This window comes from Mycteria americana, chromosome 5 (assembly GCF_035582795.1).
Source record: "Mycteria americana isolate JAX WOST 10 ecotype Jacksonville Zoo and Gardens chromosome 5, USCA_MyAme_1.0, whole genome shotgun sequence".
Classification (NCBI taxonomy): Eukaryota; Metazoa; Chordata; class Aves; order Ciconiiformes; family Ciconiidae; genus Mycteria; species Mycteria americana.
Window position 1 is genome coordinate 42,873,383 of NC_134369.1, and position 24,817 is coordinate 42,898,199.

Below are 24,817 nucleotides of genomic sequence, written 5' to 3' on the forward strand. Positions count from 1 at the left end.
AATCTCAGCACAGAAAAGATGCACAAAAGTGCATAGCATGAACTGCAATGATTAGGCATGAGGAAGTTCAAGAGGCTCCAGTTTCTTTATGTATGTCTTCAATGGTTTGCTGTTAGTGCTTTGCATCCCCTTCTTGTGCTTAATACTTCAAGCATATGAGAGACTAGCTTGATGGCCCTTCCATCCAGCAGCATATGTATCTAGTTCTAGGTCCTCTTAATAGTTTACTACCTATCAGATAATGTACACAAAGCTGTCTTACCATCCCTGATGTTATAATTCAGGCTTTCATAAATCAAAGCAGTAAATTATGCCAAAAGTAAAACATAAGAAAAAGTGATAATAATTGACCTCAAATCTCTTTCTAGGTCTATAACTAATTTCTTACCTGAGTAATTAAAAACTTTGTTATTCTCTCTGGCAATCTGCCCTTTTCACTTGATAAGATCATCTCCAGCATGTCTCCATGGAGTTTTTCCATAACAACAAACACTCTTTCCGGCGTCTCAAACATACACTCCAGATTTACAACCCCAGGATGATGAAGATTCTATTAAAGACAAATACAGCACTAGATTTCCCAACATGATCAGTGCGTTTTATCATTACATAGCCCGTCTTCTGACCCCCCTAAACAGACAACTTTTCAGTATTTCATAATTTAAACTGTGTGCCTAACCTGTAGGCAACAGGCATGAAATTTCTGGGGACAGTACAGGAGAATGGATGTACTTCAAATTAGTTTAACAAACACATTTTCCTTATTGTGCCTGGTGCTTAAAACTGCAGAAATTGTAACTCTTAATGTGACATTACCAATACATTTGGTCTTGGCTGTTTATGCAGATAAGCAGTAAAAATACTAGTATTTTTGCAAAAATACTAGTGACTATCAATTAAAATAATTTTCATATTATTTGGTATTTATAGAAATGTTAATACAGTAAAAAAGAATAGAAAAATACCTGTAAAATTGCAACTTCATTACGAAGTTGACTTTCCTGTTTAGTTGGAAACCTTAATTTGTCAATTATTTTAATGGCAACATCTCTTCCTGTTTTGCGATGTTTTCCTGCATTAATAAAACCAAAGACCTCTATCAATTAACATGATTAATTCTGTAAAATGTTCCACTTTCACTGGATTGTACAAATGACCACAACCAACTAATTCTCAGAGCAGAAAATTAAGTCATGTAAGTCATTAAAAGTTTTCTGTCATTTCCCTTCTTTCTACCCTTTGACAAGAGAACTTTTCTCATTATCATCTGACAAAGCTGTTTAAACATGTAAGAAACATACACATATGAGAAAGTCAGCTCTGCATTTCAAGAATATAGAGGCAAAGTTAACTTTCTGATATATATATATGTATATATATACACACACATATGCTTGTTCGTATACTTAAGCTACGTTCTCTGCAATTGGCAGGTTGTAGGCTAGTCCTTCGATAGTAGCTCCAGACTAGCAAATAATGAAATAGGTGATCGCCTTTAGGCATGTGAGTGCATGTCCCAGGTTTATCAGAGACCCACAGAGATTCTTCAGTGAGAAATTTGTTGTTAGATCTCACTTCACACTGTCTCAAACAACAGCTGTACCTAAACACGCCCCCAAAAATTGCTGAAAAGAAAGGAGGGAAAAGAGAGGAAATATGGATAAGAAAATGAAAAAAAGAAATAATTCAAACAAACTACTGAGAAACAAAGAAAAAGCACTCACAAAAGCATGCCAAGAAAAACAGTAGGAAGAAGAAATTATAATTTTTTTTCTTCTTCCTTTATAGTTCTCAAAAAGAACAGTTTTCTGTGTTTCAGGGTTTTCTTTACTGGAGCTTATAGAGAACATAAAGCTATTAATATACAGTGACCATTACTGGGTAGAAAACTTCAAATTACAAAAAGACTTTGTCAACAAAACCCAGTTTCATTATTTAATGAATACTGCTTATATAAAACATTTCAGAGTCCAAATACTTTCATCATTCAATAAATTTTCTCTCTTAAGCATAACTGTACAGCACACCAAAGCCTTACCTCCATAAACAATTCCAAATTGTCCTGATCCCAACACCTCATCTGGGAAGATTTGGTATACCGTGCTAATATCCTGTTTATATAAACATAACAAATATTAAACCGTGAGATATGGAAACAAAATTTGTAATTCATTTGATTTTCTAATGGAAAGTAGCATACCTTTACCATAGTACGTTTCAAAATATATTCTCTGCCAGAAACATTCATGCAAGTTTTCTTAAAAGCCACATTAACCGCAGTTGCTGTAAAAGCTGCCGCATCTTCAATAGGTTTCAGCCACTGCCATCTTCCAGGCAGGTAGCCCCAGTGCACAACATTACACTTTATCTTTGTGAATTTTGAAGATGAACACAGGTATGGAAATAAAGAGGGTCTTGTTAGCAACATTCTTCCCTGAAGTCCCAGGATCCCAGATCTAGGAATTACTGCTGTTTTTTACGAAAGGGCAGAAATTACGAATTTAAAATTTTCTTGAAAAAGTTTCTATGTCAGCTCATATCAGCCACAGAAATGCAAGTGGTTTCTTAGTTTATAGAAACTAAGAAACTTAGTTTCTTAGTTTATAGAAACTAACCACTTTGTGAGTATCAGCAGTTCTGGGCTTAGGCTGTTTGTGTTTGTCCTCTGAGATGGGTAAAATATTCCATCCGTGCCAGAGAGGGAGTCTCATGTCTCACTGTTTCTTAGGGCCTAAACACAGACTAAAGCACAAGCTGTTAGCAGATTCATTTGGGAGTCTCAAACAAACCTCAAGTCTTGGAGCTCCACTTAATTTTCCTGATATTTAACCAGCAGCACGTATGAAGATGAGTAAAAGAACACCAAGGACTCGATAGTAAAGGCTGTCTCACTTTGTCTCAGGAAACAAATGGACACATCCTTCCCTAGCAGGCAATCTTTTTCTGGCAAATACCAGAGCTGCCCCAAAGCTGTACTCAGCTGCAGGCAGTCCTGTTTATTTCCTCTGCCCAGGAAACAGAAAACCAGCAGCGTGACTGTTTACCTCGACCACATGTCCTGCGTCTAACAGTCCTAGTGTAAAAGAAACCCAGAATTCTTTACGTATGTTTAGCAAAATATGTAACTCTTCCTTCGGACAGAGCTTCATCTTCGTACAACAGAGAATATCTGATCTCTCAGTGATGACAGGAGACGGCATATTTATCAAGGCTTGTGATTAGATTTACGAAGTTCAGCTGACAAATTCCATGAACTAATAACTTTTACAGCTTGCTTTTCCTTTTGATAATTAACATCCTGCAAGGCTCCATAGTTAAATTGTGTTAAGTGAAATTACCCATATGTAATTCTTGCGTCTCAAGAAAAGGTGCCATGAAGATGATTTTTTTCAGAAGTTAGCAAAGCTAATTGTTTGTTAATTTCTACAAAGTAAGTGAAATATGGCTGATGGGAACTCCTCTAACATTCCTCTTTCCAAAACAGATCAATGACTTTGCAAGCTTAATCATAGAGTGTCTAGCACCACCATCCAGAGATCACTCACCACATTTTCTTGAACTTGGCAGTTTGACACAGAAATACTGATGGATATATCCCCTGGGGAAGAAAGTGAAATATACTTTAGATTCCTGTGCTTTTAGTTCAAACATGTAGTAATAGGAAATGACATTTACATTACATCAATATCTACTGACAGCTCTAGAAATTGGACCAATTAGGTCAGCTTGTTCATCTATCAGCCAATATAAAATTACAGCAGCCCACAAATAATGTGACTTGAACATCAGTTTTGCAGTGTATGGAAAAGAACAGAATTATAAATTTCATTATTAATTTTTAACAGTAGAATCTCATAATTCCCATTTATAAGCTTATTATTGCTTTTTTCTAATCTATTTTGGGGCTTTGTGCCTCATGGAAGTAACGTAACTGCAAATAGGGTAAACTATTTTTATTTAGTGGATTTAATAATCATTTTTATTTATAGTGTCACCTACAATGTATTCGATGCTATTCAGATGAAGGCCAATATGCATTCAAATTGGTCTGTGTACTGTTAAAAGTAATACTCATTTCAGCTGGCTTAAGAGACATTATTAAAACACATAATGGAAACAAAAACTTGCACTTGTGCTTTAATACAACAAATATCAGATCCAACCTCTACAAATTCAGAGCTTAGAATGCTGCCATAAGGACTCTGAACTGCAAACCTACTGAGGGGTTTAATAAAACTCGAGCATATGCCTACTGCTACCTGTATTACACAAAGACATCTCTTTGGGGAGGAAAGAATGGTTCTTTGGAGCATTGCTGCCCCTGTCTCCGACGTCTGCCTAGAATCCTGTTCATGCTGACTTTTCATTTTCTTAATATGGACTTCAGCCTCATCAAAAGCACTGTCCTCTGTTATAAAGCCAATATTACACATGGCAGACACTCACTACTACCCATTAGCACCTCTCCTAGTTGCAGTAAGTAGCATGAGTAACTTCTGCCCAGTGTGACTTATTCCTTTGTCCTTTCCTTAGGAATAGACTGGTTTTGGAATGGAATGTTTCAGTTATATAGAGGCTTCTTTATCATCGTTAATTTGTTTTCAAAACAAATTGTGCTGCTTTGTGTTTACATGAAAAAAAACATGGACAAAGACATGCATCTTACACTTTGAGCAGAAGACAGAAGGTTGCTGTCATTTTCACTCCCCACAGGAATTTGTTCTAAAGGTCTCAGATGACCTTAATTTTCGCACAAAAACCCCAAAGATAACTACTAACTTGTAAAGAAAATCTTCAAACTTCCCAAGAGAGAAAGAGAAGACAGCTGTCATTTCCAGTCCAGCATGTTAGGTGATTTGTTTAGCTACGCTGGGCTCAAACCAGGGGCACTAGGCAACTAGCCTGATTGAAATGACATCCAGAATTTGGCACTATTTTATGCAAGAACCCAGTCGAGAAAGCAAAAGACAGAGCTGATCTAATCTGATATGTGAGCTGTTGTGCCTGGAGATGTAATGCCACAGCTTGTTGTATTACTTGGTTTCTGAAGGGCTTGCGGTCTCATTAGCATTTCGCGCTGCATTAATAGCATCCAGATGTCAAGTGCTAAAGCGGGTGTATATTGCAACAAAAGGTCTAATCCAAATTGTGTAGACATATCCAAATTTGCTTTCCACTGACTAGGCTGAGTACAAGTAGCAGAGCAACCACAGCAACACATGCCTTGTAGTGGGGAATTGTTTACTCTGTGCTACTTTGTAACCAGTACCTGCACTAGATTTAAACAAGCTTTATGTTTGGTTTACATAAGTTGTTGTCTTTGCTAGAGAATTACCCAAAGGTATGTAAATTGGAGGCAAAGACATATTCAGTCCTTTTGGTCCTGGGTAACATCCATGCCTTGTTGTGCTTAGGACAGCTGTTCTTCACACTTGAGCTCATTTCATCTCAGCATGGGACAATGTTTGTGGCAGTTGTACAGCCAAATGCGATGAAAGGGAGTGTGTCATCTGTGCTGCAGTGCCCTAAAGAGCAAAGAGCTGCTTCTGCAGATAGCTAGAAACATAAATTACAGTAATGATGGGAAAAATCTATCAATTCCCAACTGGAGCTCAGAAAACTTCATGCCTCTGCACAAGGAGGCTATTACTCATGTCAGCAACACAAATGTGGATCAGATACCTTACTAATGTAACAACTACTTGCTCGCTAACAAATCTGCATCTTGTATATTAATACAGATGTCCTAGTATAAACTGGAAACACATGGATGAGAAACTGTGGTGTTTAAAATAATATGCAGACAGGTGATAAGCCATGACAGAACAGCCTTTACTAGCTGTGCAAGACTTCCTTTCACCGTGGGCAGAAGATTGAGCAATGCCATTTGTGGTATGACTCTACTTATCTGAAACGGAGGAAATGAATGAACTTACTGTGCAGGCTGGGTCCTGAGCCAGTTGATGCCCCTTTAGGGATGACGGGCATCAGGGCGTGCTGGATGGCCATCTCCCACATTCGTGCCACATCAATGCCAATACCACTGGTGATCACACTGTTATTCAGTGGAACACTTGAGAGGTTTTCTATGTTTTCTCCAACATAATAGACTATATTTGCTGTGCTTATTTCAAAACAATGAGGATTGGCTCCTTGAGGCAGCAAAGTGAAGGTTTTTGCAGGTTCCAGAGCCAAAATTTCAGACAATGGGATTTCCTAAAATGAAAAAATGTTTTACTTTCTGTGTAAGATTCTCAACATATAAAACTAAAGCATGAACTTTATTTAACTAATTTATGATCTAAGCTGTTGCTTTTAACCGCATGCTTCTTGTACAAACAAAAAGGCTCTTGTAACCTGAAACTCCATGACACAGAGGGCTGTTGATGGTAAAATACTAAATGTTTCTTTCCAAGACCAAGTAGAAATTTAATTATTTAATTAAACTTATCAAAGAGAGCGGTGAGGTGCCATCAGAAAAGACCAGGACCATCCATATATCAACAGAACTGCACTAGAAAATTGAACCCTGTTGACTCCTTATTTAATAAAATTTATTTATAATATATTATTTGCAGAATAAATCTATTCAACATTAAGATTCCAAATCCACCTTTCACATAGGCGTAAACTTGATTGTTTCATCTTGAATAACACTTAGGGCACATTTCACTGACATATTTCCCTGAGAGGAAGCCATATGAAAAAAATACATTTCATTATTAAAACTTATTGCAGTAATGCCTAAGGAGTTTAACTGTCTCAGGTAGAAGGCTATGAGCATTAAAACGTTCTTTTACAATCAAAATCACAACATAATGTCCAAAGGACAGAATTAAATTAATATATACTATACCTAATTTTTTGGAAAGAATTTGTATTATGAATGACAGAATGTCAGATGAGCTTTTTGGCAGAATTTGTCGCTGGTACTGAATCACCCCTGTATAAAAGCCTTTCATTTCCACAACATGTATTTTACAGGTCCTTGTTAGCTGACACCTTTCTGATCTGAGACTTGTTTGTGAGAGGCAAAACACACATATGCAGCTTCAATAATGAAAACAAACACAGATCAAAGTTATACTACCGGTGTACTTCTAGTAAGTATCTATTAATTCAGCAATTTAGTCATTATATTCTGCTGGTACAAAAAGAGATTGAAAAATATTCCTTACTTTGTAATATTTGCTTCCAGTATCATTTTGAAAAAGTGTAATACATTTGCTGTCCAGTCTCCAGTAGTGTCGTTTCCTCTGCAATGAAAAACAAGGGAAAAATCTTTCTAGCATTTTCCAAGTAAATTAATGAAATGTTCAATTCTCAAAAGCATCACTTCCAAAATGTTTCACTTAAGTTTGAAGAGATGAATTGTGAATGATAAACATTAATTTGCTATTACAAGATTTTTATGAAGGCTTTATAGTTGAGTTTAGGATTTATAGGGCCACCCTCTGTTGTTTTGGTAATAACCTAGCTCTGTTCAAATTGCCCAGGTTTTAAAAATTTAAAATGTCACTTTGATGTCTGCATTACATTCAGCACAATTTGCTACAGGTATGCTGCTAAAATAATTAAACTTTCTTTTTGTATCAGTTATAAGACCCCAGCTCACTTTAGAAGTCCACATACTGAAGTCTTTATTCCTGTTTTAGCAGGTTGGAATGAAAACACCTTTTTTCTACACTAAGTCTATTTTACAAAAGCCTCGATTCACCTAGCAGTAAGATATCTAGGAGACTGCAGCTGGAAGGTAAAGCTACTTTCCAGAACCCCTAAGGTGTTAACATTATTTTTTACTTCCTTCAGGATGTCTTCAGATTTGGCTGCCTATGATAATGCAACTGACATATTCAGATATTTTTCGTGTGGTTTAACTGTCTCCTGTTTCTTACAAGCAGTGCCAGTCCTCAGTTATGACTAGAGTCAGGACTTTAGGAATCACAAATACTGCAAAAAATGCCTTACATGAGTGACCATAAATTATCAAAGTATTGTTAGGATTTGATTTTGTACTATCATATAGTATGTACAGTAAGACATGTCTTCCTTAACATTTCTTACCAGTGTGTCCTTGCTTGTATAGTGAACCATCCAACCCTCCTTCATTACTGTGCTACTTCTCCTTTTTGTGTGCTTCACAGATTGTACCACTCTCATTAATGGAATATTGTTGCTGGTTGAAGGGCTTAAGAATAAATCAATAAAGGCATTTAAAAAGAAGGTAACTTTGGACAAAACCAAAAAAAGTTCTTTCAAACCAGGAAAAAAAATAATATATATATCAGATATCCACATTTATATTTATCATCACTATCAGACCTGGACTGGACACTATTTTGTTTTGTCTTTCCAAGTATTTTGAGGTTACGAAGAAAAAAAAATTGTAATGCTAGACCAGGAGAATGTCAGAGACCTTCTGAAGGTTTACACACACACACACACACACATTTTCTCTTCCAAAAATATTCCTAAAGATGAGCTAAGATGGGCAAATGACTCGAGCCTCAGCTAGGGTGTGGGAGCCATAGCTCAAGCCTGTGCTATGCATGATTCAGACCAGTACTTGATCTTGAATCTCTCATTACCTAAGTAAACACTGTCCATCAGATTAATGTCCTGTGATCTTTCTCGGGTTTAAACACACAATGGAGTGATGACGGTTTACAGAGTAGAAAATGTGTCAGCTGCCTAGTTCTGCATACCCTAGCAGGGCACAGCAGAGAATCTGCTGGAACCTCTCAGAGAAAGAGGTTTAAGCTAATACATTTTATCCTCAAAGACCTAAAGCAAAGTCCCATTGCCTTGCACTCTGGGGTACGCACACTGAAACTCTCCACGACTCAGCTGACACACAGTAAGTAGGGAAGGCATGGGAACTTGACAGTATGCCTGATAGCACCATCAGATAAAATCTGGAATATCTCGTTGGAGACGTGTAAGAAGTAACCAAGCCCATCTTCCCACTTTCCTTGCTGTTAGAGTTAACCATCCCTAAAGCAGATTCTGCGTAATGGAATATGGTCTCATAATCTGCTTCAATCCTAAACCTAAATGCTTAGTTATTTCTGGCAGAACTTTAAACGGAGATGATGCATGGTATGTCAAAACACAGCACAGAGAGCTCGTGTTCTGCCCCGCTGGCAAAGCTATTGGTGCAACAACTCCAACAAAAAAGGGCAGAAACCACCCAGGAAAAGAACAATATCTTAAATTTCCACAGTTGTGACTGTGGGTGTCTGCAGATGGCCTTCACTGTAGTGCATCCTGGAAACAAGAAACATTTTATGAATTGGCAGTTTCCAATAAAAATGCAAAAAGTGTGCTGTCTTAAAGTTTCATTAAGACTGTAACATACAGTTAACATTTCTTTTTTGCCTAAAAGTGATCAAATGAGCTGCAGTTCCTATTTAACTATTCTTGTCTGTACTGACATGAGGTTTACTTTTTTATTTGCCTTTTATAGATCACTTAAAAATAATCTATGTATATAGAGTCTACCCTTAGAAATAACTGGGGGAAGGTATTACTGGAAATACAGGGATGCCCCTCAACTAAGTAAAACATGTACCTTTGTTATCAATGTTTTTATTAGTTATAATTGGGTATTTATATTTTGAAAACGTGCAATGCTCTCCATTTAATACAACTTGGACATTGAAAATGTTATACGACACTAATTTTGTGATATAAGCACAGGCTTATATTCCAATGATACAAGGTGTCTGTATATGCAGATGAATATGACAGTAGGAAAACCAGTTCACTGCTGCGGGAGGTAAAACTGCATATTGTTGAAATGGACTGCTTTCTATTAGTGCAACAACTATATGTTAGTAACAGAGAGCTAAGGGGAACGTGTGACTGAAACAGACTCCCAGTAAGAAAATAAAAGAGGAAACTGCAGGTCAAACTGGGACCTGTGAAAGAAAAATATTCTATAATTCTTCAAGGTACAGATCCCTTGCATCAAAGAGATTACAGCTGAAAGAATCTTAATTCATTTTAGGTTCCCTGACAATGAATAATCCCTACTTTTTTCCTTACTATTCTGTACAGTTCCAATAAGTGAATAATGTTTTCTTCTCTTCAGACATTTCTGAGGTAAGTTGCACAACTCAATTCCTATTTTCCTTCCTGATTAGTCATTTCAAACCACTAATCTATTTTGTAACTTGCTTCAAACTACTACTTCAAGTTTGTCAAAATTTCCTTCTTTCTAAAGGTATCTAAAAATGCAAACAATTCATCTAGAGCCGATTATACCATAGCCACTTACACAATTTTTTTAATTTTTATTTTTGTTCATTTAAATGACCAGGCATTGCACTATTAGTCAGGGAAAAAATGCTTGGGGGAAAAAAAAAAAGTAAAAAAAAAAAAAAAATTGTTCTTTATTGCTTGTGCACAAATCGTTTCACAACATAATTTTCATAAGAGAACAGACCTGTAACAATTACTTGTGCACCAGTTTTCAGTTGCTACTTCAATTTGACAATAATTTTAAGCTTCTCTTAAATTCCTAATGCATATATTCAGTGAAGTAATCTCATTACAATTTCAGAACCACCACATATCACTAGCTCTCTCGATTCTCAATGAGTGAGAATAGGGTCCATGTAGATTCCCCCTTGAGCCCTAGACATGATACTTACAAATAAATACAAAAGAAGGTGGAATGTAGACTCACTGCCCAGCTCACCTGATCATCCTGTTAGACTCATCGTGATCCAGATCAGCATCCTGCATTTCCCCATTGTCACTATGGCATCCTGTCATGGACATCTCAGAATCATGAGCTATAGATTCTTCCATGTCATCTATAAAACCACTGTTTCTTTCACTGTCATTGTCATCACTCCCTTCTTCCATAACCACATCAGACTCAGCCCCAGGACTAAGAAGATCTGGAATACAATTTCGGAAGTTATTATCTGAAAACATACAATACTCCAATCACAACATCCTGACACATTTTGAGCTTCAGAAAAACTCAGGTTCTCTTTGGAACTCTATAGCCTGGGTCTATCTCTACTCAGTACTCTACGTGTACTGGTGAAGTGTGGGTTTTAACCAGCCATTTAGAAAATCACTACAGGAAATGGGAAATGCATCAAACCAAAATATTTTCAGAAATACAACTTTCTATTAAAAAATGCTAAAGTCAAAGCAGAATTTCTTATCCATGGATTTCTATCAAACATTCTATATTAATGAGCTTTATTTCTGAGATCTTCTGGCAGATTCTGGCTTGAATGTTGTACACTGGCTTGATGGCTGTTGGCAAGCTACAGCTGCAAACTGATGCTATAAGAGCAGTAATTTCAAAACTGGGAATTTTGTAATATGATGATGACATGACGATGAACTATTGAAATAACTCCCAAGACAATTATTTATAATGTGAACTATATTTTTTGGGAAAAAACATATTTCCTTTGCACCAGTGTTCTCTGTGAAGGCTGCACAATATGGCACAGTAATCCATACTATTGAAATAATGCTCCCTGCCTTTAGAAAAGGAGTATTAAATGAATATTAAAAAGTCCAATGTAAGATAGCATAGAAAAAATACAAAGACTTAGGATTTAACTTATTTGACTATGGCATAGTATTAATAGTATTTTCCAGCTTAGATTTAAATTATGTTAAACTTTCCAGTTTCAAGATTAGATATGCCTAAGCAAGATCAAAGTAAGAAATAATTTTTTATTGTATTGTTGCTTGTGAATGGATTTATCTGGAAAACAGAAAGGGCGAGAAAACTTTAAGCTTATTTACCTAAGGACTTACATTACAAAACCAACAGCCAAACAAAACAAAACAAAAAAAAAACCCACCAAAAAAAGGCATTTTGTTGAAACTCAACCTGCTGCTATACAGGCTGTGATCTAACATGTCAAAATCATCAGTCCTGTCAGGTAGTAAAGAAAGCATTAGTTTTTCTGGGACATTTGCAGTGTTTGAGAAATTTGAAGTAGAGTTAAAATCACATGGAAGACACCAAATATTCTCACCAAGAAACTTTTACCTAATTATGTGAAGGAATGTTCTTGACAGTCAGCATAGATGATGCCCCAAAAGAAAAAGCACACTGAGCTGGCTGACAGCAAAATGTTTTGAATTGATGGCATTTCACTTAAATTGGAAGTGCACAGCTGAAAGGTTTGTTTCAATGTACAGCAGTCTTAAAATATTTGGATATAAGTTACTGATGTGTGATTAAGAGACACGTTATACTTCATCTCTAGCAGAAACAGTCATCCAGTCATGAATGACACTTTACAGTGTGAGGCTCTCTCTTTGCTAATCCTACAACACTTTTTTAATCTCTATTTTTAATAAACCCACAATCAGTTAAAAATAACCTCCCACATTTAGTATATAATGTGTTTGTTAATGAGACCATACTTGGAATTTTCTTGCTTCAGCTCTTCCTTCACTTACTATTTTGAGGAAGATGTATCACACAGCAGATGGACAGAGTGACAGATACTGTATTTGATTTATTAAGTCTGAAAATAATGTGAACCAAATTACTGTAAAAACAGAAATGAGATACCAGGATGAAATTGCTTTTGATAATCCTAAGGACCCTATATCAGTCATTTAGGATGCACAATTAAGAGTTCTACTTTGATGCTATGGATACCATACTATGGATATTATTTGGTGGGGAAAAGTCAAATTCTATAAATTTAAGATGGAGAGCTTCAAGAAGTACACTTGGAGTAAGCTTGGACTATGTTTTCTCACGCCAAGGGGCTTTGCACAAGCTTTCCTCACTCAAACCATCACTTCCCATCAGGCCGGCATCAGACTCATGTAGGAGGCAAGTCAACAAAAGTAGCATGTTGCTTGTGGGGCAAAGGCAGGGAGGGGGCACAGAAGGTGTGTTGGAGGGATGACATACAGCTGCCTCAGATGGAAAGAGGGAACTTCAAGGAGTAATTCAGAAACAAATGTAAATTTTGTTCATTTAGTCCAGCTGTCCAGAAACAAGTCTTCTCTTAGCACCTTTGATCAATCCTGTTCTGCACTCCTCTCTAAAACTGCACCTATGCAGGAAAAATTTTATCATTTATAAGCAGATTTAGTTATTTTCTCTGACTGCAAATCTCAGGGAAAACTCTATACTGTTACCAATGGAATTAACATATCATGGTGTATGTTTAGCTCTTGGATTTGAAAATCAAGCCATAAACTTCCATAAGCATCGTAACTTGCAGTCCTGAAGAAATAGATATGTTATGGGATGGTTAATGGTTAAGTGAGCTATAAATGGTGTAAAGATTAACAAAAAATAATAATAAAAAAATAGTGACTCCAAGAGTCCAGTTTGAGGTGCATCAGAAAGGACATGCAATAGGAGTCCAACATCAACCTTCCAGAAAATCATGTACCTTATCACATTTCAAGCTGGATACTCAGCATCTGAAATACTTTTGCCTACACTAATTGCCATTAAACAGAAAAATTCTGTAGTAATACAGTCACACTACTAGGAGAAATACCATGAAAAATATTAGTCAACATTTCTAATTTTGGAAATTCTTGATATCTCTTCAATAAAGTAGATCACCGATTTAAAGTTTGAAAAAGGATGCCCAATAAGGCAATACTTTATTAACCTCAGAAGCAGTTTAGGCTGACAACTTAACATGGTCATATTCATTAGAAACTGAACGCTTCACCACACTTCTCATTCCCTTATCACATAGAAAAATGACATTTTCAAGGCAATCAACAACTCATCTACAACCACCCTTTTTTTCTGCAGTACCGTCTGTCAAGCCTACCCATACATTCCTATACTTGACACAAAAGCAACAGCACATGTATGGGAAAATCGGCAGATATTCAAGTCTTTATTTCTGGCAAATGATATGATTAGTTTTACGCCAACAATAAGCGGTGGAATTTTTTCCTGGAGGGCTTTCCCAATTCTTCCAGGTATACTTTTCCTTCCCAGGAAAATTATCGTAAAACAAGCACTTTTTTTTCCCCCAGATTAAAAACAATTTTGTGCTTGGATCTGACAGGTGAATGCCCACTTCTCATGCATGTGGCTTTTTGCTTTCCTTTGGCATTCTGCATTCAACAGGCCACGATCACCCGGCTGTTTTGCAGCTGACAGGACCTCTGTGGCACAGCTGAGCTTGTCTGTCAGTGCCACCTATTTGGAAGACACACGCTCTGAGCTGATGGTGTATGAGCCACTCGTAGGGTCCCTCCCACACTTCAACTTCGACGTACAACAGAAATATTGCGGAGGAAAGGCCACTCCCAAGCAATGGAAAAACGTGTCTTTGTACACGTCACAGTTTTACATTTCTCCTTTATTTAATTGATGGTTTAAACAATGGCAGAAACAATTGTTGAGGCAACTTACCTCCATTAATGGCAACTTCCCCCAGGCAGTTATTTGGCACTTTAGGAGCACAGCGTTTGTGACAGTTGAACCTACAGTCTGTTAAGAAAAAAAGGGATACAGTAAAATTATTTCTCTTTTTCTGTGACACAATTATATTTTTTCCTGCTATTCAGCCTATAAACGTCAAGCCCTACTGTTTCACTAACACAAAGTTAACATGTCCAGAGAGCGTTCGTTAGCCTGGCTGCACGACACCTGCCAGTGGAAGGGACAGGATGAAGATGCCAGAAGCGTGGTTCCTGAGGGGAAAGGAAAGCGTTACCGAGGACACTTGGGTGGAGGCACTAGCTCCAGCTGAAGCGCCTGCTCAACTCGTCTAGGGGAGCGATGGGGAGACCCGAGGGCTTGGCTGCAAAGCCAGAGCTGCTTTTCCAGTGAAAGAAGCAGATCAGGCTGCAGTATATCCACTGCAGCTTAAAAGACTGACTACATATCAAACACTGATGACTGAAAATTGAAACAGCAGAACCCTAGCCAACAATTACAAGTGAGAAAATATTTGTTCTTTACATCTCAAAGCAACTTCTGACAGCTTTCAGTGGAGGGTTCCTTCAATACCTTCCTTATTTTCCAGATATTTTTATTTCACTCTACCTTTACTTTTTTCATATGCGTAAGTAGCACTTTATTAGATGTCATCTTAACTGTTTTCTTTTGGCTTATGAACACATTTTACTTAAACTAAGAGCAGTAACTTATTAACACACCTGGAAAAGCAAAGAAGAAGGAAGGAAGAAATATGCTAAGGTTGTCTATATCCTTGTAATTATTTAACATCAGATTGATCCAAAAACCAACTGAGGTACAGCAGTGCCAAACCGTAAGTAAATTTTTTTTAAATAAAATCAGGTTAATATTTGCTTATGTCACTGGGATTCAAAATGAACTGAAACAGGTGATGCCTTCATAGAGATTTTGCTTTAGTTAAATCACATCAGAATCACATCTTAAGTTAAATGAATGCAGCTTTGAATTTTTGCAGGGTATTAGTTCAAAGAAGCAACACAAAGTATACTGATTAGTTCTACGATAGTTGTTCTTTATTTTAATAGAAGGAAGGTGATTTTAAGGATCTGATAACCAATGTTATCTAACACCATAGCACGCACAATGCTTTGTATTTATGGGCACTCTAGTTGGCTAAAGTGAGCCAGTAATCTAGGCTACAATCCAAGGGGCTTGATTCACTTTGGCACCTACTAAGGTACAATACCATGAGACTTGAGAGCACATTAGTCACGCTGAAAAAACGTGGTTTTAAATTCTCACATAAGCTCGTCTTATTTTATTTCCATTACAATTCCCCCAAAACCCTGAACTGCTGGGACTCAGGCACGCGCTTCAATTCAAGCGTAAGACTTTGTAGATTGAAAACAATGAAGATAAGAATACAGTCCTTTGTGTTAACTATTTTGCTGTAACTGCCTGTGCGCACAGGCTCACCTAGTGCCAAATACAAGATAATTTACACCTGAATGAAAAAGATGCGAGCTAGCAGGGTAAGAAAGAATAGCCATGCAGCCAGCTCCTGCAGAACAGCAATTACTGTAATTTTGACTCCAGCTTAATCCAATGTAATTGCACATGTGCCTACACCTAGACAGTTTAGTGAGGAAATCATGAGTAAGACTACATAGTAACTACTCAAATGCTAATTTACTAATTTTATTATGCTTAGCTTTTATGTTCCTAAAGGGCGTTTACTTACCTTTGCACTGCAAACCCTGTCTAAAAAGCCCTTTGAGAAGCTTCTTACAGTACTGGCAAACTGTTGGCCGTGTGTAAGAGTGGATGACAAAAGTGTGAGGCACTTTAACCTTGGACAGTAAGATCTTGTCTAGCTGAATAGGTCGTCCAATGTAGGACTGTGAATTTGATCTCTTCTCTCTCCCAGTGAATGATTCTGACGGTGTCTTTTGCTGTGAAATACATAAAAAGAACATTTGAAATAATCATGATGTATTCATTTTTAAAAGAATATCATATTCACATATTCACTCACCTCAAGAACAGTAAGTCATATGCCATAAAAAGTAATGTAAGTGCTTTTAAACACTAATAGAACATGGAACATACCCCTCTCAAACTGCTTTAGAAAAATTTGCATGGTACCAATATCTTAGCCGACACTACTATCATACATTTCACATTGTGACTGAAACAGGTTTTTATTAAAAATTGGTCTTAATCAAAATGAAAATATTTACTAAAAATTCCTCAGGAAATTATTTTGTGTTCTGATAAAAACACAAGCCATTTTTACCTCTCTTATTTTCTGTTTTATATCAAAACTAACTTTGAAAGGATGTATTTTTTGTATAAACATTGAGAAAATTATTACCTTATTCTATGTGCATAGAATACACATAGAAAACAGTGATAGATAGAAAACAGTTTAGTATTTTCCACCCCCTTTATTTATAATTTTTGTTATCGCTAACCTTACCACATTTAGATTATGCACAATAGGTCACAATAGGTATTTAAATGCATATATATAAATATGTATGAAGTGAGACACACAGTCTAAGCTATGGAATCAAAAGAATTCCTGAAAGAAACGAGTTACCTTATTTTCTCTGCTAAATTCATTTAGATGTAAATATGGTAATTACCCCAGAAAACAACTGACCCAGAAAACTGCCTTCTCCTAAGAATTGCCCTTGAGAAAGAACCAAACTACACCCACAGTTAATACGGAAAGGAGAAAAAAAAAGTGATTAAGATGCAGCTTGATCATTTAAAACTCAGCATCTTCTTACCGTCATCTGCAAATAATCTGATAACTGAAGGCTAGAAAACGAGTCATTCTTAGTGGGCCTGCACTGTTCAAAAAGTTGTAGTAGCTGAAACTTCAGATTGGCCTAACTTGAAAAACTGTTTTGTTTCAGACTAGTAATGGTATAGGAAATTCTTCATCTGAGAAGGCTGATTGATTATTATTTCCTGGTCACCAAAATATAAAAATACATTTCTGTATGCTTCTGTCTGAGAATCTTGGAGTAAAGAGGAATTTGAAAGTCATTTTGATGGCAGAAGAACCTAAGGAGTTCCAGGCTTTGCCTTCACAGTGTGTTTGCCATGGGGAAAAAAAGGTTTCTTTCTTCCAAGGCTCAGATAGGTTTCTTACTGTGAAGAACAATTCTTTTGGTTATACTGTAGAACTATCTGTCTTTCCAAAGAAGCATATGCAATAGATTTGCTGAACATTAGAGCGACCCTGCTAATTGACAACAATGCCAACATCACACGCTTATCCATTGTATAAATGCAGTCCTGTCAAATCAAGGAAAAATATGCAAAATACATTGTATGAGCCAGGTATATATGGTCACCATAAACAAATTAGATTGAAACAAGTATAAGAAGGCATCTGTCTTTTCTTTATCACAAATAATAGTGGAAAAAGTATGAGTACATACTTTGATATTATGTGTTTACTTCCTGAGTTTTAGGTCTTCATGCTCTGTGAAGCACTTATGCATATGAAAAAAACCCCAACTAGTCTCAGTTTACAATTAAATTTATTTAATATCTGTTAGTTAGCAATATTGTTTGCCTAATATTTCCAAGGCAGATTGCATTAAGTCTTATGAAGTCCACATGACCAGGACTTTGAAAGGGAGGGCAGAAGCCCAGCAGGAAGGAAGAATGAGCCCACACACACAGCACAAACTGCATTGCTCAGCCTGTGCAAACTACCTGCAAATGACAGCCCTCAGCAATTGTAGACAGGACAAAGCTCACAAGAGGAGCCAGAAATAGCGATGCGGTCCTCTCCGTCTTGTGTGCAGAATAGGGACAGTTTTGGCCCAGACTGATGCTGCTTCAGTCAGTGCAGTGCCTTACAACTTACATCCCCAACCCTACGCTGTGGTCAGATACCTAGCTCTGAATTCGCTCTTCAGTGCTCACAAGAACACGTCGCACATAAGTATTTTCTTTTTGAATACGGTAACTCTTTAATGATTTGCCTTAATTCTAATCACTACCTGCAAGGCATTAGTCACAAGACTTTGCTGTCTTTGCCTTGAATATGGACATTTGGTGGACTTTTCGCATGTAGTGACACTATTCTCTTAAAATGTACTTTAACTGAAAAGGAGTAAGAATTTCTAAGAGGAAAGAGTTCTACTGTTTGCTTTCATTATGTCACTGCAACAAACTAATATTTCAGTTTACTGTTCTTACCACTAGAGCTATTTCTTGACAATCTTACTCTTGTCTGAAGTACAAGTGATCCAAATATCTCATGTTACGATCTCTCTTAGAACCCTGCCTAGTATCATCTAAACTAAACCTACCGTCTATTATCATTCTTTGCCTTCATTTTCCAAATTATTGACAAATCAAAAATTCTTTTGGCAACTGAATACTGCTAAAAGCTTTTTAAAAGTCCAAATTACTTCTATCTAGTTAACCTCATGCTCAAAGGATTTTAGAAAGCTGGTTTGGCCCAGTTTTTCTCACCAAATGCCTTGCAGGTTTTAGAAAATTCAGTAGTGTAGCTGAAAGGTACTGAGACTAATCTTAGGCACTGAAATTATTAACAGAGAGAGAGACAGGCTTCCCTACAGCTTTGGCTCTGACCACTGAGATGTGCTGCCTAGATAATGGCTGATCAAATCTCAGGTGTGTTACAGTATGAGTGTGGGACATTTATTTGTTATAATTTTTCCTTTTTTAGTTTGATCACAATTTTTTCAGTTTTAATGTGCTAGTATATGCTTCTGGATGGTTCTGAGAAAACATCAGGTTGGACAAAAAGTGAATTCTAGATGCTCTACATTGAGTCAATCCTTTCTGAAAGAACTCTGCAACAGTCACTCATCATACCATCAGCGTTGATCAAATACCGAGTTATCATTGATAAAGCTTTCGTCCTGTTGTTTATCAAACTTATTTCTTGAAATTTATATTGGTCAATGCACAGTTATAATTTTTGAAGGATTTACTTCAAGTCTCACTTCACATGGCTGCCAAGTAATAGAGAATAGACGGTTAATCACATTTTTGCTGGTAATTCAGAAGTGTTCTCTACAGTTCAAGTGGTAATGGATACTAAACAAAAGATAAAACATGGGAAGACCTACTGCAGGATTTCAGTCTTCAAGACTGGTCCCTACTTTAATTTTTTAACGTGATTTTAATATTCAAACTGCTGCTTATATTTCTGTTAAAAATAATATACTGAGAATGTGTAACAAGCTCAATAACAAATGAACACAACAATTTCACCACCTTCACCTCAAAACAAGTGAAACTAAATAGGTAGGCCTACACTCACTCTAACAAATTCTTTGTAGGCAATATCTATCAGCTTTTTCTATTTACAGTCCAACTTACAGAAAAAGTATTTAAGCTTTTCTTTGCCATTCTGCAAGCACTGGGCTGCTATGCAACAGCAGCGTAGCACACTGTGTAACACCAGCAATTCTTAATTTACAGTGTCTTCAGGTCAAGTAAGAGGTAAAGCTGAGTTTCACCATACTTTTCCCATACTAGAAAAGACATCAGCAGGCATAGGTCTGGTCTCTCTCCTGCATGCCCAGGCCTGATATGACGGACTCGCACTCCTTCCCTCTTCCAGCCGGAGGCAACGCGACCCTCGGCTCCTGTCAGAAGTAGCAAGGGGAAGGGAAGCTGGTGACAGAGAACTCCTGGCAGCAGCAGCCAGAGCATCGCTCCACACCCCTCTGATGACTAACTGATTAGGAGAAGGGGTACCTCCTCCCTCTTGTCCATGAGCAGCCTCTCCTCCCAATATCTTCCAAAACTCCTGTCAATATCCCTCAACTTTAACCTCCAGCACTCCCAGCATCAGACAGATGTCACTATTTAAAAACCCTGGAAGAGAAGGAAATCAGGAACTATCCTATTTTCACTGCAAAAGCAAGAATCTCTTCCACAAAGCACCTTCTTCTTCAGCCAGTGTGCCTGGTTTGTTAGAAAGATAAATTAGTTTTTCCTGGTAGTCAGCCAGACTACTGACTCAGCAAATCTGGAAACTTCCCAGGAAATGATTGCTTAACTGGATTACACCATGGAAACTAACAGCCTGCGCAGCTCCAAACACTGAATAGTCCTTAAGAACAATCATCCCAGCAAGGTAATCTATACTTTAACAGCTCAGAATATGATTTTCCAAGTGACAGCAAACACAAAGAAACGTGCAGATATTTAACTGTACAGGTCCAACCAAGCCAGTGACACTGATCACATCCAGAGACTTCAATTCAATTATGCCTTAAACTATGAGAATATCTAATAGAATCCAGTGTTTGCTTACTCTCTTATTTTGAAAAAAGGGGTTTTTTTAATTCCAAGAAGGAAGAGGTGCCAAGCTTTTCCCCAACAGGGGCCGTTCTGCATGACTTTTATTAGCTGATGCCTTGCCCCTCCTTCTTGTTTAATTTCTTCAAATTTTTGGAATATATTGAAGCTACTCGTGGTTTATCGGCTGAGCTTTGTTAAAAGCTATTCAAGGACACAAGAAGTTTGTCTACAGTAGCCAGAAGCACAAAGTCATTGTGCAGAACCCTGTCACTGCAGGAAGGAGGCAGTCCTCCATATAACTGCTACCCCAAAGGCAAAATCCCTCAGCAGGAGATCCCTCCAACTGCGTTTTTACCTTGGCAAAATACAATTAATAAACTGAAATAAATACTGATTCCCTGCCAGTGGATTCAGCTGTTCTCATCACCTGGGTGAGTTTGACTGTCTTCTAGCACCACTTCTATCCCTCCCAGGCACAGAAATCAAAGAAACTTTAGGGAGATGCTGAAGGGACTAGTGGGAAGCAATAAAAGCTGACTGCCTGGATGCAGAGTTGGCCTCTTGGGAACAAAGACAAGGAACAGCCCTGCAATCCAGCTGCACAGGCTAGCCTAAAACATAAAACAGACTGCTGTTTGCCTGACTTCTTTTAAAAGGTTTCAGCAGTCCCACTAAAAATGTCCCAGAGATTCTGACAAAACTTCACCGAAGAGCCTCATGTTCTAGAAGAGTCAGAAAAGAAATAATTCAATTTTGACACTTGATCATCTTATTTTAAATCATGCTTGCAGAAACACATTCAAGTCAGTAAACTTCACTCAGAAGTGACACACAACAGGCTACACATCCTATACTCTCCTAAATATCTAATTTTTCAACACTGTTCACAAAGAAGTGCTAACCTTTTGCAGGCTCAGTATCTAAAGGGTATTGTGACATTATTCCTGTACTTTTCACTGAGATATTAAATCAAAGGCAACCCAGGTATTCCTACATTTTTTAAATGTTTGCCTTAACAAAAGCAGCAAACTGTCATGAGCTAGTTTTTTTTATTTATTTGGACAACTGAGAAAAGTGATGTATATTTAAATTAAAAAAAAGAGCGAGAACAGTCCACATGAAGTTTCATTTTCAGTGTTGAAGCATACTTGTTGAAACATGCATTTCCTTCCTATATTGAAGGCAGAGAATAAAGCCTTAATATGTTCATATACAATTTCTTCGCAGGAAGCTACTGTCAAATGAGGTGCTAGATATCTATGTAACCACAGGAACTACTATGTTTTTAATGCAATGCAAATGTTGACTTTCTTTTACAAATTAAACTATGTGACTGTAATTAAGTGAATTCAAGGAAACAAATCTTCAGTTAAATATACTGAAATACCACACTTAGAATGCAATCAACTGTGTTGTCTTTCGACGCTTCTTGCACTCTTCTCTCTAAGTCAAGTGTATGATTTAATCCTACAAGCACCACAGTTAGATAGCTATGGTCTGAAAAACACTTGAGTGTTACATGTGTAAACACATCGAAGAACTGACTTCAGTACAAGCTGTTAATATTAAACTATCCACAGATGGAAATTAATATGTACTCTGTTCCTCCACTCAGACATCAATACCAGCAAACAGAGGGTTGAATGCTCTGCCTGTAACCTGCCTTATTTTGTAAAGTAACAAGAGGAGATTACTGGGTTTCAGCAGTCGTTGTGCGACTACACTAACTTCTCGGAGTCAGGGATTTCCCAAAATAAAAGGCTTTTGCTGACAAAGGATTTGCTAGTGACAGCAGGCATAGTAGGGCTTATATAGCACAAAGTTTTTTCCTGCATCTTACAGAGGCAAGTTCCTTCAAAAATAATAGGTTTAGTTTGATCTATTATGTGCTTCATAATTTTAAGTGTAATAATTTTAATCAATAAATTATTTTCACGTAAGTCTCTTGCATTACCAGAATGCCCACATCATAAGCCAGACTCAGCAGCTCAGTTGTGCCTACTGCATAGACCTAATAAGAAAGAAAAAAAATAAAAGGCACATACCATAATACAAAGGTGGCATAGCCAAGTTATAATTCAAGACAAAACCCATCAGGGAATCTTTGTACAATTCTGGTTCACACTATCACATATGATTATTGCCTTTTTTATTTTTTTCCAATGTCTCTGTAAAAATGCATCCCCATCTGACACTGTCTCCATACCTTCCTTAGCAAATCAGGGATAACCAGCAGGCCTTTGGCCTTAACCACTGGCCACTGGTTTGGAAAAAGCTTTGGCATTGGACAGAGGAGGTCTAGAGAAACCAGCTTGGCGAGGCTTGTCTAAAGAGAGGAAGTTTGGGGGCAGCAGGATGTTACCAATGCAGAGAAACCAGCTTACATATTAGAAGGGAAAGCACCATTGAACATGTTTGGGCCAGGTAAGTGGAGAGAAAAGGTTGCGCTGATTGCCTCTATTCCTCAAAATACAATCGCACTTTGGGATCTTGTACTATTTCAGAAGACCTAGCCCTAATGTGAATGATGTTTCAGAGATGCTATAGGGAAGTAAAACGTGTGCTGCAGGGTTTGCCACTTTTTTGTATTTTCAATATGTGCAAACCCTTGTGTTAGTACTTAGAAACTTACAACAACTTAGCTCTGAGCGTACATTTGCTTAGACGTACCATACGCTCCTAAAGAATTCCGACTGTCACAGTCACAGAGCATCTACAAGTCCCCAGTTTAAGCCATGGTGACTTATACGAAGGATCATAAGCTGACAACTATTATTATTGTATGTCTTTCCTAAAGACAAAATAAGGGATTTAAGAACAAGTGGCAATTACCTGAGGACAAGAAGAACCTGAACCTCTCTCCTCTTCCAAGCTGAAGAATCAAATACCCATAAAACCTCTCCAAGGGACCACAAACAAGTTGAATTCAAAAACATCAGCAGACATGGCACATATGAAATTTCAGAATGTGTACATCTTAAGCTGTTTACCATTTTCTCTTCTACTTATCTTCCTAGATAGTTGGAAAATATTAGGTGCAAAATTGATGCAATATTTAATGCTTTCCTAAATATAAATCTTGTAACTTAATTGGCCTGATCATCTTTTAGGTCTCATCTAGCTGTCATGAACTTCTGAAACAATCATATTTGGGCAAAGTAGGCCAGAAAAGCTCTAATATAGTTTGAATTAGCCACAAGAAATTCAGTATTTAGTGCATGGCAGCTAGTACAGGGACTATTATTACTTGGGATTGGTTTAGTTCACAGCCTATACTTTACACTTTTATTTTTTTTAAATAACATCTAGATTTTGGACCTCAAAAAATTTCCAGAAGCAACCCCCAAAATAGCTTAGGGTTTTTTATTAAACAAACGAGCACACTGAAAATAAGTTCCCATAAGACAGGGAGGAACGTGCCGTGTACATCACCAGGGCATGGCAGGATAACTTGGGGTATGAGTGGTATTAATTCAGAGTTAACTTGAGTGTCTTTCTTCAAGAGGAAATATTAATTTTGCCTCTGAGGATCTTCGGTCTAATGAACTCTAGCCATTAGAAAAGGACTCCTACTAATTAGAAATGGCTTAAGGCATGAAGCTGCTCTCAGCTGCAACACCCTGGCTCTTCTTTAACCCTTCCCTCAAGGGCTCCTTTTTTCCAGTCCAGCGAGTTGGGGAGGCATATGAAGTTCTATAGGGACTGGAACTGGGAAAAGGAGATGCGTCTTCTGTCTGAGTGTGGAAAAGGAAGGCTTCGTAGAGTGGGAATTATTGAGTCACGGGAAATGAAGACTCCTTATTTCAGTGGAGTAAGAGAAAAAAAGTAGCTGTATTAAGAGCTACATACAAGGGAAAGAAGAGAAAATGGCCATCTACAACTCAAGACAATTCCCTCCCAGTGACTATGCTGTCTTAGTTCTGCAAAATCACTCTTCTATATATAGCTCAGAAGCCTCAAGCCAGCTCTGCTTATAACAAATCTACAGAGGCAGGCAACACCTGATGCTTTGTATTCTGTCAGTGATATGTAAATTGCCTTTTTAAACTAAAATGAAGTAAATTATTTAGTAAAAAATAATTCCTGATTCTCCCTCAAAAAGCAAAG

General features: G+C 37.3%; 1 protein-coding gene across 2 annotated transcripts in view; it reads right to left on the reverse strand.

Annotated features, from left to right (window-relative positions):
• PRKD1 (protein kinase D1) overlaps nucleotides 1–24,817 on the reverse strand; it is a 152,202-nt gene that overhangs the window by 18,312 nt on the left and 109,073 nt on the right. For both annotated transcript variants that reach the window (XM_075503059.1, XM_075503061.1), the window contains 10 exons: nucleotides 16,143–16,353; nucleotides 14,393–14,470; nucleotides 10,703–10,907; nucleotides 8,065–8,188; nucleotides 7,179–7,256; nucleotides 5,937–6,216; nucleotides 3,546–3,598; nucleotides 2,039–2,111; nucleotides 966–1,072; nucleotides 389–550 (listed from right to left, as the gene is read on the reverse strand). In XM_075503059.1, the coding sequence (XP_075359174.1) occupies nucleotides 389–550; nucleotides 966–1,072; nucleotides 2,039–2,111; nucleotides 3,546–3,598; nucleotides 5,937–6,216; nucleotides 7,179–7,256; nucleotides 8,065–8,188; nucleotides 10,703–10,907; nucleotides 14,393–14,470; nucleotides 16,143–16,353 (1,371 nt within the window). The remainder of the gene's footprint in view (nucleotides 1–388; nucleotides 551–965; nucleotides 1,073–2,038; nucleotides 2,112–3,545; nucleotides 3,599–5,936; nucleotides 6,217–7,178; nucleotides 7,257–8,064; nucleotides 8,189–10,702; nucleotides 10,908–14,392; nucleotides 14,471–16,142; nucleotides 16,354–24,817) is intronic.